The sequence below is a fragment of the Elephas maximus genome, chromosome 4 (genome assembly GCF_024166365.1).
Source record: "Elephas maximus indicus isolate mEleMax1 chromosome 4, mEleMax1 primary haplotype, whole genome shotgun sequence".
Taxonomy (NCBI): Eukaryota; Metazoa; Chordata; class Mammalia; order Proboscidea; family Elephantidae; genus Elephas; species Elephas maximus.
Window position 1 is genome coordinate 93,077,909 of NC_064822.1, and position 19,472 is coordinate 93,097,380.

Here is a 19,472-nt window from a genome sequence, read left to right on the forward strand (position 1 = left end):
GTGGTTGCTGAAGGTTGGGTGGCTGTGGCAATTTCTTAAAATAAGACAACAGTAAAGTTGCTGCATCAATTGACTCTCACTCTCGTGAAAGATTTCTCTGTAGCATGAGATGCTGTTTGATAGCATTTGACCCACAGCAGAACTTCTTTCAGAATTGGAGTCAATCCTTTCAAACCCCGCCACTGCCTTATCAACTAAGTTTATGTAATATTCTAAATCCTTTGCTGTCATTTCAACAATGTTCACAGCATCTTCACCAGGAGTAGATTCCAATCTCAAGAAATCACTTTCTTTGCTCATCCGTAAGAAGCAAGTTCTCATGAGGTTGCAGCAATTCAGTCACGTCTTCAGGCTCCACTTCTAATTCTAGTTCTCTTGCTATTTCTACTACATATGTAGTTACTTCCTCCACTGAAGTCTTAAATCCCTCAAAGTTATTCATGAGGGTTGGAATCGATTTCTTCCAAACTCCTGTTAATGTTGATATTTTGATCTCCTCCTATGAACCATGAATATTCTTAATAGCATCTAGTATGGTGAATCCCTTCCAGAGGGTTTTCAATTTACTTTGCCCCGATCCATCAGAGGAATCACTATCTATGGCAGCTATAGCCTTATGAAATGTATTTCTTAAAAAATAAGACTTGAAAGTTGAAATTACTCCTTGATCCATGGACTGCAGACTGGATGTTGTGTTAGCAGGCATGAAAACAATATTAATCTCCTTGTATATCTCCATCAGAGCTGTTGGGTGACCAGGAACATTGTCAATAAGCAGTAATATTTTGAAAGGAATCTTTTCTTCTGAGCACTAGGTCTCAACAGTGGGCTTAAAATATTCAGCAAGCCATGTTGTAAACAGATGTGCTGTCATTCAGGCTTTGTTGTTCCATTTACAGAGCATGGGCAGAGACTATTTAGCATAATTCTCACGGCCCTAGGATTTTTGGAACAGTAAATGATCATTGTCTTCAACTTAAAGTCACTAGCTGCATTAGCCCCTCAAAAGAGTCAGCCTTCCCTTTGAAACTCTGAAGCCAGGCACTGACTTCTCTTCTCTAGCTGTGAAAGTCCTAGATGGCATCTTCTTCCAACATAAGGCTGTTTCATCTACATTGAAAATCTGCTGTTTAGGGTAGCCACCATCATCAATTATCTCAGCTAGATCTCTGGATAACTTGCTGTAGCTTCTACACCAGAACCTGTGGCTTCACCGTGCACTTTTATGTTATGGAGATGGCTTTTTTCCTTAAACCTCATGAACCAACCTCTGTTAGCTTCAAACTTTTCTTTGCAGCTTTCTCACCTCTCCCAGCCTTCAAAAAATTGAAGAGACTTAGGGCCTTGCTCTGGATTAGGCTTTGTCTTAAGGGAATGTTGTGGCTGGTTTAATATTCCATCCAGACCACCTTTCACATGAACACTTACAGGCTATTGTACGGTTATTAATTGACCTAATTTTATTATTGTTGTGTCTCAGGGGATAGGGAGGCTGGAGGAGAGAGAGAGAGATGGGAAAACGGCCAGTTGGTGGAGTAGTCAGAACACACAGAACATTTATTGATTAGGAGTGCTGTCTTATATGGGCGCTTCAGGGCACCCCAAAACAATTACAATAGTAATATCAAAGATCACCGATCACGTATTACCATGAGCAGATATGATAATAATAAAAGAGCTTGCAATATTGTGTGAATTACCAAAATGTGACACCGAGATAAAAAGTGAGCAAGTTGTTGTTGTTTTTAGGTGCCGTCGAGTCAGTTCCAACTCATAGCGACCCTATGCACAACAGAACGAAACACCGCCTGGTCCTGCGCCATCCTTACAATCATTGTTACGCTTGAGCTCATTGTTGCAGCCGCTGTGTCAATCCACCCTGTGCAGGTCTTCCTCTTTCCCGCTGACCCTGTACTCTGCCAAGCATGATGTCCTTCTCCAGGGACTGATCCCTCCGGACAACATGTTCAAAGTATGTAAGATGCAATCTCGCCATCCTTGCCTCTAAGGAGCATTCTGGCAGCACTTCTCCCAAGACAGATTTGTTTGTTCTTTTGGCAGACCGTGGTATATTCAATATTCTTCGCCAACGCCACAATTCAAAGGCGTCAACTCTTCTTCGGTCTTCCTTACTCATTGTCCAGCTTTCACATGCATTTGATGTGATTGAAAATACCATGGCTTGGGTCAGGTGCACCTTAGTCTTCAGGGTGACATCTTTGCTCTTCAACACTTTGAAGAGATCCTTTGCAGCAGATTTACCCAATGCAATGTGTCTTTTGATTTCTTCACTGCTGCTTCCATGTCTGTTGATTGTGGATCAAAGTAAAATGAAATCCTTGAAAACTTCAATCTTTTCTCCATTTATTATGATGTTGCTCATTGGTCCAGTTATGAGGATTTGTTTTTCTTTATGTTGAGGTGCAGTACATACTGGAGGCTGTGGTCTTTGATCTTCATTAGTAAGTGCTTCAAGTCCTCTTCACTTTCAGCAAGCAAGGTTCTGTCCTCTGCATAACGCAGGTTGTTAATGAGTCTTCCTCCAATCCTGATGCCCTGTTCTTCTTTATATAGTCCACTTTCTCGTATTATTTGTTCAGCATACAGATTAAATAGGTATGGTGAAAGAATACAACCCTGATGCACACCTTTCCTGACTTTAAACCAATCAGTATCCCCTTGTGCTGTCCAAACAACTGCCTCTTGATCTATGTAAAGGTTCCTCATGAGCACAAGTAAGTGTTCTGGAATTCCAATTCTTCACAATGTTACTCCATAGTTTGTTATGATCCGTACAGTCGAATGCCTTTGCATAGTCAATAAAACACAGGTAAACATCCTTCTGGTATTCTCTGTTTTCAGCCAGGATCCAGCTGACATAGCAATGGTATCCCTGGTTCCACGTCCTCTTCTGAAACTGGCCTGAAATTCTGGCAGTTCCCTGTTGATATACTGCTGCAGCCATTTTTGAATGATCTTCAGCAAAATTTTGCTTGCATGTAATTTTAATGATATTGTTCTATAATTTCCACATTTGGTTGGATCACCTTTCTTGGGAATAGGCATGAATATGGATCTCTTCCAGTCAGTTGGCCAGGAAGCTGTCTTCCATAGTTCTTGGCATAGACAAGTGAGCACCTCCAGTGCTGCATCTGTTTGTTGAATCGTCTCAGTTGATATTCCATCAATTCCTGGAGCCTTGTTTTTCGCCAATGCCTTCAGAGTAGCTTGGACTTCTTCCTTCAGTACCATCGGTTCCTGACCATATGCCACCTCTTGAAATGCTTGAATATCGACTCTTTTTGGTATAATGACTCTGTGTATTCCTTCCATCTTCTTTTGATGCTTCCTGCACCATTTGATATTTTTCCCATAGAATCCTTCACTATTGCAACTCAAGGCTTGAATTTTTTCTTCAGTTCTTTCAGCTTGAGAAACGCCGAGCATGTTCTTCCCTTTTGGTTTTCCATCTCCAGCTCTTTGCACATGTCATTATAATATTTTACTTTGTCTTCTCGAGAGGCCCTTTGAAATCTTCTGTTCAATTCTTTTACTTCATCAATTCTTCCTTTTGCTTTAGCTGCTCGACGCTCAAGAGAAAGTTTCAGAGTCTCTTCTGACATCCAACTTGGTCTTTTCTTTCTTTCCTGTCTTTTCAGTGACCTCTTGCTTTCTTCACAGATGATGTCCTTGATGTCATTCTACAACTCATCTGGTCTTCGGTCCCTAGTGTTCAATGCGTCAAATCTATTCTTGAGATGGTCTCTAAATTCAGGTGGGATATACTCAAGGTCATATTTTGGCTCTCGTGGACTTGCTCTGATTTTCTTCAGTTTCAACTTGAACTTGCATATGAGGAATTGATGGTCTGTTCCACAGTTGGCCCCTGGCCTTATTCTGACTGATGATACTGAGCCTTTCCATCGTCTCTTTCCACAGATGTAGTCAATTTGATTTCTGTGTGTTCCATCTGGCGAGGTCCATGTGTATAAAAAAAAATAGTCACCGCTTATGTTGGTGAAGGAAGGTATTTGCAATGAAGAAGTCGTTGGTCTTGCAAAATTCTATCATTTGATCTGTGCCATTTTTTCTATCACCAAGCCCATATTTTCCAACTACTGATCTATCTTCTTTGTTTCCAACTGGGGAAGAGCTGCCTCCTCAAAGTAGAGTTGACCTTAATGACATGGATGGAGCAAAGCTTTCAGGACCTTCATTTGCTGATGTGGCACAACTCAAAATGAGAAGAAACAGCTGCAAACATCCATTAATAATCGGAACCTGGAATGTATGAAGTATGAATCTAGGAAAATTGGGAATCATCAAAAATGAAATGGAACGCATAAACATCGATATCCTAGGCACTAGTGAGCTGAAATGGACTGGTATTGGCCATTTTGAATCAGACAATCATATAGTCTACTATGCTGGGAATGACAACTCGAAGAGGAATGGTGTTGCATTCATCGTCAAAAAGAACGTTTCAAGGTCTATCCTGAAGTACAATGCTGTCAGTGATACGATAATATCCATACGCCTACAAGGAAGACCAGTTAATACGACTATTATTCAAAGTTATGCACCAACCACTAGGGCCAAAGATGAAGAAATAGATATTTATCAGCTGTTGCAGTCTGAAATTGATCAAACATGCAATCAAGATGCATTGATAATTGCTGGCATTTGGAATATGAATGTGAGCAGGTAGTGTTGGAAAAATGGTGCCAATAGACTTGTTGATGCACAGTTGCCACAAAACTTTAATTTTTTAAAAACCCATTATCTGTGAAGCGCAATAAAGCAAAGTGCAATAAAATGAGGTATGCCTGTATGTAAAACCTCAGGACCGCCTGTGTAACCTCATTCCAGAGTTTCCTAGAATGTTTTGTCCTATTCCCAATAACCCTTCTTCTATGAGTTCCATTTCTTCAATTTCTTTGATTTAAGCTTTCTTTACTTCTCAATTCTTTCCTTAGGTTATATTGTAAAAAAACATTTTTTACTGTTCTGCTGTACAAAAACGTCATTTCCTTTCAGTATCTGTTTACTTTTTAGAAAATTGTTCCAAATTATGATACTGTTGCAAAATAAATACCAATTTTAGCCTAGTAACATATATTTGCAGTCTTTTTATAAATATTCATATTTTTCATCTTTTCACCTCATGAAAACTAAATGATTATAGGATTAACTTCAGGAAAATTATGAATTCATCCTAGTGACAAACAATGCCATAATTTCATTGTTTACTTTGTATATATGCAGGAGCTGGTCATTGATTGAATGTGGTGGATGGGACCAAGGAAGGGGTCAGTATGACAATGGTGTTTCAGGCCCAGAAACCTGGAATTATGATAATCCCTAGAGTAATACTCGTGGGGTATAAATAAGTATAGCCAAAACAAAGAAAAAATATAAAACATTTACCTACACTCCCATTCATAATTAGCCACTGCCAAATCTCTTGTGTACCTTCTACTATCCTCATGTCTAAGGACCTTCCCCAGACTTGCCAGGCCACCCCATAATCCAGCAACTAAAAGGTTGAACTTGGCAAAGAAAACGGATTCTAGGACCTTGCTTTCATGGTATGGTGCTCATCTGTTAGGATGGTGGATAGACATTTTGACTATCACCCCTCATAATGCCACAATAAATAAAAACTACAAGAGAAAAAGAAGATTTGGTGATGAAATTGATGATTAATTCAATATTGGACATAACAAAATAGGTTCAGTCTCCTTTTTGTAAAATAAAAGTTAGCACTATAAGGCCCCTTTGAGCTCTAAGAATCTAATATTACCTTATCTCAAAATAAAAATGAATTTATATTTGACTGATGACATTCTAATATGGAAGCAAATAAATCTAGTCAGGTGACTAAAAGTCAAGATTTACACTGTAAATGTATTTGTTGATTTAAATTTGATAAGTCTGTTGTTGAGTTGGTAAAAGTTATCAGAACGTGGACATGGAAAAAAGCAGAAAGACCAATCAATCTATATAACAAGGTCATAAACAATAGAAAATACAATCTAAGATGTATGTATATGGTGAAAAGAGACTGAAGAAATGATAGCTGAATTAATGATTCCCTCGAGTTTCACTAGAGACATAAAAGCTCTAATATTATTCAAGGTAATTTCATAATATCAAGTAAAAGGAAATAAGGAGATAAATAATAAGCACTGACTGATGATGGAGTGGTCATCAGAAAGACAACAGAGCTGTTTCAAATACTTTCTTCTGTAATATCGCAACAACATAGCAAGAAGCTACTACATTGCAGACACGGTGCTCCACACTGTGACGAAGAACAACATAAAGGTCTTTAAAATCAAGGGCTTTAAAATTTAATATGACAGATAAGGCCAGAGCAAACAGAAAACGGATGCAGTTGGACTTGGTGAGAGCATGACTTTCCAAAATCTACCTTGTAAATATCTTATAGTAAAGGGCCAGTGTGAAATGTTACACAATTTTCTTTAAATTCTTATTGAAAGCGAGAAAAAATATTTTTCCTTTAAATATACATCTACAAGAATCTAAAATCAATTGAGGGAGAGAAAAGATATAAAAACAGATATTAAGGAAAATCAAAGTATCGTTTTATGAAGGTTGAAGTTTTCAGTTAAGTCATACCACCTGCAAACTGGTCAACACATGGTAAGTCCTCAATAACAATTTCTTCCAAAATTAATTAACAGAATTTCTGATTCCAACTCATAGCAACCCTATTCAGCAGAGAGAACTGTGCCACAGTATTTCCTATGCTGTAATCTCTATAGGGTCATGATGAGTCGGAATCGACTCAATGGCAACGAGTTTTTTAATCTTTCTGGAGAAGATTACCAAGTCTTTTCTCTTGCAGAGCAGCAGATGGGTTCGAACCACCGATCTTTCAGCTAGCAGCTGAGCACTTTAACCATTGTAATACCACAGCTTTTTATAGAATTTCTATTGGGTGATAAATAAGGGCATGTAGAGGTTATACATTGATTACAACTTTAGGCACCTAATATGCACATAATTCAATCGATCTTTCATTACGGTAATAATTATAGATTGAAGAGGGAGAGGACAAAAATCTCATAAACTGCATTTGAGAAAAATCGTTACCTAAATTTTTAGTTGGTGGGAGAAAAAATAAATATGTTACTGAATAACATGTAGATTATGAAATTCCATCTATCAACATTTAAAATAAAATCTCAAAGAGGTGATAGGCAATGGAACAAGGAAAAGAAAATGAATCTTGTCTACTGAATACACATTTACGACATTCAGAGTTCACTGCAGGGAAAGAGTGGATTATTGTTAGGGCAAGATAAATCAGAGTAATTGTAGAGATTTAAAAGAAATGAGGAAAATATAAAAGGCTTACATATGCTCTCCCTAAATGAGCTCTAGTTTCTTAGGCAATTTACAAGAAAATTCTTAAGCAAAGCACTGGACCAAGAATTACTTTGTAATTTCATACCATGATAATGAATAATCTCAGAATGAAAACATCAAATACATTTACGAACTACTATCTTCAAAGGTAACATAAAAGAAAATGATAGCATATGTATGACATTTCACAGATAAACGAAGTTTGTACTTGGTTATAATAAGTATCATTATTTAAAATGACTACATTTGATAAAATGCACAATGGTAATAATGAAGTTTTCTCTCCCTGTTCAGCGAACATAAGCCGGGATTATAAGACTGGCAGCTCACTAACTCACACTTTTCATCAGATCATCATTTTCTGGTAGACAACTATCCATTTGGTGGCCCATTTACAATCAGTCCCACATTAGAGCCACGTGGTTTCAATGCAGAGCTGTTCCATTGATGCTCCCTGAACTTTTAATTCAGCAACAAATTCAACTGCAGCAACTTCAAGCAGTGAAGCTTTGCAGCAATACTACCACTGACTCTCAGCATTCTAGCTTTTAGAATGTTAAAATGGGGCTTAAATATTCTTCCCTCAAATCCCTTGAAGAAATGATAGGGAATAAAGGGATGATATGAGTTGAAACCTCCATGTGTCTGTCAGTTTGTTGTACTATGGGGGCTTGTGTGTTGCTGTGATGCTAGGAGCAATGCCACCGGTATTCAGATAGCAGCAAGGTCACCCATGGAGGACAGGTTTCAGCTGAGCTTCCAAACTAAGACGGACTAGGAAGAAGGACCCGACAGTCTACTGCTGAAAAGAATTAGCCACTGAAAACCTTATGCATAGCAGCAGAACATTATCTGATACAGTGCTGGAAGATGAATCCCCCAGGTTGGAAGGCCCTCCAAAGACAACTGGGGAAGAGCTGACTTCTCAGAGTAGAGTCAACCTTAATAACGTGGATGGTGTCAAGCTTTCAGGACCTTCATTTCCTGATGTGGCATGACTCAAAATGAGAAGAAACAGCTGCAAACATCCATTAATAATGAGAACCTAGAATGTACGAAGTATGAATCTAGGAAAATTGGAAATCAGCAGAAATGAAATGGAACACAGAAACATCAATATCCTAGCCATTAGTGAACTGAAATGGACTGGTATTGGCCATTTTGAATAGGATAATCACATAGTATAGTATGCCGGAAACGACATCTTGAAGAGGAATGGTGTTGCGTTCATTGTCAAAAAGAACATTTCGAGATCTATCCTGAAGTACAACACTGTCAGTGATAGGATAATATCCAAACAGCTACAAGGAAGACTAGTTAATACAAATATTATTCAAATGTACACATCAACCACGAAGGCCAAAGACGAAGAAACTGAAGATTTTTATCAGCTGCTGCAGTCTGAAATTGATAATTACTGGTGATTGGAATGCAAAAGTTGGAAACAAAGAAGAAGCATCAGTAGTGGGAAAATATGGTCGTGGTGATAGAAACAATGCTGTAGATTGAATGATAGAATTTTGCAAGACCAACGACTTCTTCATTGCAAATACCGTCTTTCCCAATGTAAATGGCGACTATACACATGGACCTTGCCAGATGGAACACACAGGAATCAAACTGACTACACCTGTGGAAAGAGACAATGGAAAAACTCAATATCATCAGTCAGTACAAGGCCAGGGGCCGACTGTGGAACAGACCATCAATTGCTCATATGCAAGTTCAAGCTGAAACTGAAGAAAATCAGAGCAAGTCCACGAGAGCCAAAATATGACTTTGAGTATATCCCACCTGAATTTAGAGACCATCTCAAGAATAGATTTGATGCATTGAACACTAGTGGCCAAAGGCCAGACAAGTTGTGGAATAATATCAAGGACATCATATATGAAGAACACGAGAGGTCATTGAAAAGACAGGAAAGAAGGAAAAGACCAAGATGGATGTCAGAGGAGAGTCTGAAACTTGCTCACCAATGTCGAGCAGGTGAACCAAAAGGAGAAAATGATAAAGTAAAAGAACTGAACAGAAGATTTCAAAGGGCAGCTCGAGAAGACAAAGTAAAGTATTATAATAACATGTGCAAAGAGCTGGAGATAGAAAACTAAAAGGGAAGAACACGCTCGGCGTTTCTCAAGCTGAAAGAACTGAAGAAAAAATTCAAGCCTCGAGTTGCAATAGTGAAGGATTCTATGGGGGAAATATTAAATGATGCGGGAAGCATCAAAAGAAGATGGAAGGAGTAGCAAAAAAAAAAACCAAACCCAGTGCCATTGAGTTGATTCCGACTCACAGCAACCCTAGAGGACAGAGTAGAACTGCCCCATAGAGTTTCCAAGGAGCGCCTGGTAGATTTGAACTGCTGACCCTTTGGTTAGCAGCCATAGCACTTATCCACTACGCCACCAGAGTTTCCGGAAGCAGTACACAGAGTCATTATACCCAAAAAGAATTAGTCAATGTTCAACCATTTCAAGAGGTAGCATATGATCAGGAACCAGTGGTACTGAAGGAAGAAGTCCAAGCTGCACTGAAGGCATTGGCAAAAAACAAGGCTCCAGGAATAGATAGAATATCAATTGAGATGTTTCAACAAATAGGTGCAGCTATGGAGGTGCTCACTCGTCTATGCCAAGAAATATGGAAGACAGCTTCCTGGCCAACTGACTGGAAGAGATCCATATTTATGCCTATTCTCAAGAAAGGTGATCCAGCCGAATGTGGAAATTATAGAACAATATCATTAACATCACATGCAAGCAAAATTATGCTGAAGATCATTCAAAAATGGCTGCAGCAGTATATCAACAGGGAACTGCCAGAATTTCAGACCAGTTTCAGAAGAGGACGTGGAACCAGGGATACCATTGCTGATGTCAGCTGGATCCTGGCTGAAAGCAGAGAATACCAGAAAGATGTTCACCTGTGTTTTATGGACTATGCAAAGACATTTGATTGTGTGGATCATAACAAATTATGGATAACATTGCAAAGAATGGGAATTCCAGAACACTTAATTGTACCCATGAGGAAACTTTACGTAGATCAAAAGGTGCTTGTTTGGACAGAACAAGGGGATACTGAGTGGTTTAAAGTCAGGAAAGGTGTGCGTCAGGGTTGTATGCTTTCACCATAGCTATTCAATCTGTACGCTGAGCAGATATTCAGAGAAGCTGGGCTATATCAAGAAGAACGATGCATCAGGATTGGAGAAAGACTCATTAACAATCTGTGTTATGCTGATGACACAACCTTGGTTGCTGAAAGTGAAAAAGATTGAATCACTTACTAAGGAAGATCTAAGACCACAGCCTTCAGTATGGATTGCACCTCAACATAAAGAAAACAAAAATCCTCACAATTGGACTAATGAGCAACATCGTGATAAATGGAGAAAGGTTTGAAGTTGTCAAGGATTTCATTTTGCTTGGATCCATAATCAACACCCATTGGAAGCAGGAGTCAAGAAATCAAATGACACATTTCACTGGGCAAATTTGCTGCATAAGACCTCTTTAAAGTGTTGAAAAGCAAAGATGTCACCTTGAAGACTAAGGTACGCCTGACCCAAGCCATGGTATTTTCAATCACATCATATGCATGTGAAAGCTGGACAATGAATAAGGAAGACCAGAAAAGAATTGATGGCTTTGAATTGTGGTGCTGGTGAAGAATATTGAATATACCATGGACTGTCAAAAGAACGAACAAATCTGTCTTGGAAGAAGTGTGGCCAGAATGCTCCTTAGAGGCAAGGCTGGCAAGACTGCATCTTACATACTTCGAACATGTTGTCCGGAGGGATCAGTCCCTGGAGAAGGACATCATGCTTGGCAGAGTACAGGGTCAGTGGAAAAGAGGAAGACCCCCAATGTGGTGGGCTGACACAGTAGCTGCATCAGTGAGCTCAAGTATAACAAGGATTGTAAGGATGGCTACAGGATTGGCCAGTGTTTCGTTCTGTTGTGCGTGGGGTCACTGTGAGTTGGAACCAACTCAATGGCACCTAACAACAACAACAACATGAATCAAAATCGACTTGATGGCAATGGGTTTTGTTTTGTTTGTTCGTTTGTTTTGTTTTGGTAAGGTGGTTTAACTTGTTGAAAAAGTGATTTAGACTGATTACTCATACGAAGGTCAAGCAATGCCTCTATACTCTCAGACCGTTATCAGTGAGTTTAAGTAAAAAGGACAGATGGCTATTATTTCTTCTATTCTAGATTAGATGAGAGTACCAATTTAATGCCAATTGGTTACTTGTTCAATAGCATGCAACATTTTTGTCTGCTTTGTAGATGTATGAGATATTCATTACAGAATTAATTTCAAGTTGATGAACTGGGTCAAAAAATATCATCAAAGTATTGTATTGACATTAATTCCTTGGTTTCAATAATTGTACTGGGGTTGTCTAAAATGTTAACATTTGGGAAATCTGGGTAAAACATATGTAGAAAATCTCTGTATTATTTTTACAACTGTTATGTAAATCTGGAATTATTTCAAAATGAAAAGTTAAAAAAATTAAAAAAAAAATATATATATATATAAAATGCTATCAGATTTTGGCCCAAAATGACACCCAGGGGTGGATTATTCAATAGGCAAGATAATTACAGTGCTTACTTTGCTTACCAGATCATCTGTAATGAACAATTTCATATTGTTCACCAGAGATTCTGCTTCCAGGTATAGCTGGCATCTGTCTCTCTCCCAACACCATAGTACACTCCTACAGGATCAAAGCCTCTTTTCAAATTTACAGTCTCTGACAGGGGTGGATTACCCAGTAAACAAGGTAAACATGGGCTTACTTACTAATCTGTAGTGCACAATTTTCTGCAGAACAGATTATTAAGTAAATACAAATAAATTCATGCTTACCTTGCTTATTGGGTAATCCATTCCTGATCACACCACACCCTGATGTTCCCAATCTGTAAATGTCATTATTAGTACAATTATCTAAAGTACCTCAGCTAGTAAAACAAAATGTGATTGTAAGCAAGTGACACTGTTGAACATTTTTCATTTGAATTTTGACTAAAATATTCTCTGAACTGAAAGGTCAGTTTATTTTATCTGTTGCTGTATTATTAAATTTCCATACAAAATAATACTGGTGTCTGTCCATCCCCTCCCCCCCCCCCCATTTTATAAGGGCATAGTTCTAAGCATCTAATTAAATGTAGGACAAAAACATTCTACATGATATAAAGTTGCTTATGATGCATATTACATGGACCTCAATTAAAGTCTAGGTGGTTCTGTCCAATATGGTAGCCAATAGTCACATGTTGCTATAAAGCACCTGAATGTAACTAGTCTGAATTGAGATGTGCTGTAAGCATAAAATAGACACCAGATTTCAAAGATAAAATTAAAAAAGTGTAAAATTTCTCAATAAAAATGTTTGTATTGATCCCATGTGTAAGTGATATTCTAGATATACAGAATTAAAGAAAATACATTATTACATTAATACCAGCTATTTATTTTTACTTTTTAATGTTGATACTAGAAAATTTAAAATTACATATGTGACTTACTTTACATTTCTTTTGGAAAATGCTGGTCTAGAATTAAAAAAAAAAAAAAAAAATCCACAAAGCTAACTTTTCTAATAAGAGGAATCAAAAGTTCTGGATGTAGATACATAGTGACAAAAAAAAAAAATACATGTACAGGATTTAGGACTAATATTAAAATGCCAGGAAGATAAACATAAACTATAGGTAACAGTCTGCCGACAATTTCACTGGGCCATGATATACAATGTCATATCATATTCACTCTGATTTAAGAAAAGGACATCTATGTTGGGAAATTAAGGCAAGAAAACAAAATGTGTGTAAAAAGTATAATAAAAACTAGCTGTTGTTTAGTGAGTTCTGACTCAATGCAACTCCACGTGTTGCAGAGTAGAACTGTGCTCCTTAGGGTTTTCAAGAAGTAGATCACCGGGTTTTCTGCTGAGCTTTCTCCAGAAAACATGTAGAAATGAAACCTAACATGTAAATGTAAATGAAACAGGTAAATTAAACCTAAAAAAAAATCAATAATTAAATGAATAACCTAGCAGAAATGTAAAGATCAGTAGAATAGCAAGTATTATCTCTAAAAGTAAACTTCAAACCAGTGTTTGGACTCTTTAGCACAATCATGTTTGGGATATAACTCGAAGGTCAAAACCAACGAGTCTTATATAACTATTTGGTGGTAGATTATGTGTGCAGTAATAGCTCCACCTCTCTATCCATCTTCCCTCATTATCCTTCTCGAAAAGGAGAAAATGCTAATTGGGTTAAATACCAAGACACTTACGGGACCATGTGTATCAGGGGGTACATGGTTAAATGTCATATACATGCTTGCATGTGGATCTCTCACTGGAGATTTTCCTACCTGAGCAGCTGAAGGGATGAGGGGATGTCCCCTCAGCATGGGCCAGCCCTCTTGAACTTGCTCTTTTATTCATAGGAATGCTAAGATATCTAGGCACTCTCATCTCTTTGGGATGGCTGCTTGCACATAATGTGGAGACAAAGGCCTTGCTTAGATGTATATAATGTGGAGACAAACGCCTTGCTTAGATGGATATAACATGGAGACAAAGGCCTTGCTTAGATCTGGAGCTTCAAACTCATGCTTCAGCTCCATTTATCATGGAGCCCTGGGTTGAAGTTTAGAGCATTAGCAAAGTGAAAAATTAAGTGCCCTTTGCTTTCTGATTGCTATCCCATTTCCTTTGGCGTGTATATTCAGCCCCTTCAGAAATCAACCAGAAGAGACAACTCACTAGGCCAAGGCTGGATTTGAGCATTTCTGAGTCCCTTGGCTTAGCATCATTTAAAAACACTTCATTATCAATCCTACTTAAAACAGTAGAAACAGTGGAAAATACTTCAAGGAAAAAAAGATAAAAAGTAGTTCATTTAATCTCTTTTGGCCATTAATATCTGCTGTGCTATGCAAAGGGAGACCATGATTATGGGGGCTCATGGTCCAGACATAATTCTAAAGTTTTGTTTTCTTTTGTTTGTTTGTAATGTGTGTGTGTGTGTGTGTGTGTGTGTGTGTGTGTGCACGTGCACATGCATACACATCTGCTCCTATGAATGACATTGCATATAAAGTGAGATTGTGAAATGCAGAAAGTTGAGAATCAGTGCTCTACAGCTAAGAAACTAGATGTCTATAAGTTGAACACAGGAGAACTTTTAAGGTCCAAGTTGAAAATCTTTACTATCTTATTTGAAATGAGGAAGATCTTTATTTTAATCTCAAGTTGAAGAAAACACACTCAATCTTAAAACACTTCAGCAATATTTGAAAAACCAAGACAAAATACGCAATCTGAAATTTTTAATTAAAAATGTGGTCATTTCATCAGTATACTCACTTCCTAAAATATAGTAAAGTTCAAGAACAAGAACAAAAGAATAAAGAAAATGTCTTACCTCCCATCTCGATCCCAGTCATAAACCTCTATTTTGATTGTTCTGTCCATGGGAAAAGCAGACACACAGAGTAAAGTCACTTAGTAAGATCAAAATAATACATGATACAGAAAAAATTCTATACTTTCTAAATCAGATAAAATAGTGTATACTTACAGGTTTTACAAGGTGATTGAATTTGATTTTGCTAATATTACTGTAATTCAACTTACATCTTAAAGTTGATTTCTAAAAGCTGTATTAATTCTTTAAAAGGAATGGGGAACACATATGGAGGGAGTATGTGTAATTTGACAGAGCTTTTTAATGAGGAGACCTGTACCTTGGTTCTCAACTCTTGAAAACCACTGTCCTAGCACAGCATTTCTCAAGCTCAGCATGGATCAGTACCACATGAAAGACTTATCAAAACACAGGTTGTTGGACCTCATGCCCAGATCTCTGGTTCAGTAGGTCTGGGTTGGGGCTGAAGAATATAAATTTCTACCAGGTGATGCCGATGCTGCTAATCATGAACCACATTAGGAGAACCACTTTCTCAGAGCAAGGATGAGCTCATTTAAATGAAGCTATGATTTCTTATTAAATGAATAAAATGATAGTCATGTGGCATAATAAAATTTAAAGTACATTTAATGGCAACGGTAATAACTCCTTCTAGAATATTAATGGAATAAATTCCCATTTTTCTAATATATAACCAACAAGGAAAAAAACTTATTTCGTACTGAGTTTTACTTTTTATTTGCTTTTCTTCTGGGGTGGGAGGATGTTGTTTATATTATGCCAATGCCATCAATATTCATAAAGTAACAGGATAAAATCTTGATATTAAGAAATTTCAGATATATTGTTGGGAGACTCTCAGGGCCCAGCTACTTGTAATACTTGTAAAACAACAGAATCTCACTGGTACAATCCTTGGAACTTCAATGAGTCAGCAACCAGGAGAAAAGCTATTCTAAAAAGTAATTTAAGGAATATGTCTAGGTTGATAATATACCCAGTCATAATCTTGCACCTCTTGTATACCTACTTATCCCACTTTGAAAGGATACTACATCATTTGAAAACCTTGAGGCAATGAGAATTCTGGAGTAACTTTTGAATACTACCTTATAAATTAAACAGGTGTTCAATATATTTTTGACTCTTTACACATTTCAATTCTTGAAAAATCAGCCAGTTTACCAAATTTTAATTAGCCAAATATTTCCTCTTCCCCAAATCAACATAGATTAAAAACAATATTAGAAAATGTCTGGATAAATCAGCCACAATTTTGTAAATACATATTTACATAGGCAAAGACACAGCTTAATTTCTTTTTTTATTTAGATGCTTGAGTACAAGAATCTAAGTAAAAGAAACCATAAAACCTTGTGTTTTGAGTACTCAAACCTTCAGAAAAGCTGTCACTTATTTTACCTGTCATAATCTCCATTACATAAAGCTCTGACTGAGATCTTGAACGCTTGCCACACAGGATTCAGAGTGTTCTTAACAACTTCTGTTTTATGACAAATTGTAAAACTGTAAAAACAGAAATATTTTCAGGATTCAATTATGGCACATCGTTTTCATATACTTTCGTCTTTTGTTTTTGCAGCATAGATACTGCCAGTCCCTCTGTTGCTTTTATTATCATTTAACAAAAAGAGTTATATGATTTTAAATGCTTAAGGATTAGCTCACTATAACACGAAGCAATAAAATTTTACAATAATTTATTTTTAAAAAGCCTCTCCATATTCATAAATTCTAAGGCTGCTTTGTAAATTAAAAAAAAAAAACAAAACAATTGCTGTTGAGTAGATTCCAGCTTATGGCAACCCTATTTTTATAGGACAGAGTAGAACTGCCCCATAGGGTTTCAAGGAGCACCTGGTGGATTCGAGCTGCTGACCTTTTGGTTAGCGGCTGAATTCTTAACCACTATATCACCAAGGTTTTTCTAGAGCTTATTTTGTAAATAAGCTCTATAAAAAAGGCAAAGACACAATGACACAGAAAATGCATATGAAAAAAGTCACAGGCTACTAACAATATCAAGGTCATCAGTAACCCTGAGAAGAGCAGGTTTGTGGGAATACTGAGGACAAAAACCTGGTTGGAGTGGGTTTAAGAAAGAAGAAAAACTGAGAAAGACTCTGTGAACAACATTTTTGAGGAGTTTAGCTGTAAAGAGAAACAGAGAAATTGGGGATAGCTTTAGGGGAATGATCAGTCAAGCAAAGGGCTTGTTAATTGCTTTTTACATTTTTTTCAAAATGAAATGAACAAAAAATGACAGTAAAGTTGCATGTTAAAGGAAAAGATCCAGTAGAGAAGGAACAATTTATGATGCATGAGAGAAGGAAAAAGGCTGGAGCCATGTCTTTGAGTAGGTGAGCGTGGAGGGGATCTAGGGCGTCAGTGGGGAAGTTGGCTTGGGGAGCACAGACAGCCACCCTGCAGGCACCACTGGGAAGGCAGAGTAGGCAAGCAGATGTTGTGAAGGGAACATAAGGAAATGCTCTGATTGCTTGTTTCCTCAGGAGACAGGAAGCATGATCATCAGCAAAGGGGGAGGAAGGACAGAAGTACTGAAGTGTCTGGGAGAGAGAGAAAATTGATGAATTAAGGAAAAGGAGGACTGCTGGAGAGTGCAATTAAAACTAACATCATGAATTTACAGTGAGACCACTCAGTATGTGGCTCTCTCTTTATCTAAACTATCGGTTTCTAAATAGCTAAAGAACTACTAAAAGGAAGGAAGACAGGGACTCAAAAGCACACAATTAATTAGGAGTAGAAGCTACTAAGCCTTAACCTTGGTTTTCTGATTCAAATTTCATTGTTGTTTCCACTAAATCATGCCACCTTCATATACCCATCAGCTCCTGGAAATGTTCTTGCCTAGTAAGAATTTATGCAGTAGTTCATTTTTTTTTTTTTCATGAGTTACAAAATATAAACTTATCTTGGTAAGAACAAATACCAAAAACCCAGTCCTCACAAAGAACTTAGTCATGGTGTTCCAAAGGTAGGGGTTTCCCTAACAGTCAAGCAGCATGGAAATATTACAAAAATACCACAGTGAACATACGGCATCTAACCTCCACAAGAAAATGGTCTCATTTTGAAAAGCCTGTGAGCCCATTTTCTTCCTCTCAGGTACAAGGGGCTTGTTTCTATTAAGAGATCAGATAGAAATGTAGTATAAAGGATCAAGTGATCATTGTGAGACTTAAAACATTAGTATCTCCTTCCGTGTAGCCCACCAAAGGAAGCTCGTGTCACTAAGTTGGCTGAGCTCAGGAGAATATGTCTGTGGTCAAATGTTCTCAGAGTTAACTCACCTGAACCAATGTAGGAACCGCTGGGAGCAAAAGGCATTAAAAAGAAAGAAAGTAGACAGAGAGGACTCTGAAAAGGGCAATCAGGACACATAAAGCAGAGGCAAAAAAAGCAAAGAGGATAGAGGCGAAGAAGGCAGGGGAAAAAACGCAGATGGAAAAAATGAGGAGTGTGAAAAATACAGAAAAAGAGTTTTAAAAAATCCATAGGGACCCAATTATGGGAAGACACAACACATTGGTTTGTTTTAGTAACAGGCATCTGTCTCCTCTCATAATTAATTCAGTACATTCTTAAAGATCTACAAAAGTGGATTTCTCTTCTTCTCCTATATCATATTACATGAACTCTTTAGTAAGGTGATAGGAAGGCAAATTAGAGTGAAAGAGAGAGAGAGAAGATAGTTGGTTTGACCAACCATCTTCATACCAAGGTATTCAACAATTAACTGAATATTTGCCCTCTTCGCTTAGGGTTAAATCAACATTCCTGTTATAGTTCTAGCATCACTAGCTGTAGTAATTAAATACTTTGACACTTGAAACTTTATACTCTTCTTAAAAAAGTGACTCAGCTTTAGTCAGATATTTATAAACCAGGTAGTCATTTGTCTCCTATTAATCATTCTCACTTGTAATGCATTAGATTTGATATAGACAAATCGGTCTCACTAGTAAGAATTCCAGTACCATGTAACTAGTGAAAATTCTGATAGGAATGTGCTGTAGCTTTTTCTAATATTCAGGAGTATTGCTAAATACATATAAATGTATGTGTATTACAAATAATATTGTAAGAAAATATTTCCTTGATTATAGAAATCATCTGTATTAAAGTAACTTAAACGAAGTCATTTATGAAAAACAGCTATTCCAAAGGAAAATTAGCCTTACCTCATGAATACCAGGGAAATTACTAAACAAACTTGAAAGCAAGAAAATAATTCATAATTATATATTATTAATGGATTTTTTTTGTTAATGTTCCTAATAGAAATGAAACTTTTATTCTATATTTTAAAATAAGCCTCCAACACACTATCTAGCAGGTAATTTTTCAAATGTTAAAAATAAAGTTGAAAAGCCTTAGCAGTTAAAAATAGAGACTTACAGGTAAAATATGAGGAGCAAAAGCACTTTTACTTTACTCATTCAAGACTCATCAAAATGAAACAAAGAAAATGTGAGTGTGTTGAGGTTTACTAAGTTTTAGTAATAGCTGTCTTTAAATGATTTGAAATTTGGGGGGAGTTGTACTTTTTTCTTAATATTA

At 37.1% G+C, this 19,472-nt stretch overlaps 1 protein-coding gene across 1 annotated transcript in view; it reads right to left on the minus strand.

Annotated features, from left to right (window-relative positions):
- Positions 1–19,472, minus strand: part of CPNE8 (copine 8) — a 268,313-nt gene that overhangs the window by 97,696 nt on the left and 151,145 nt on the right. Inside the window, exons 9-10 of the mRNA XM_049882814.1 lie at positions 16,290–16,394; positions 14,862–14,903 (exon numbers count right to left, since the gene is read on the minus strand). Of these exons, the coding sequence (XP_049738771.1) occupies positions 14,862–14,903; positions 16,290–16,394 (147 nt within the window). The remainder of the gene's footprint in view (positions 1–14,861; positions 14,904–16,289; positions 16,395–19,472) is intronic.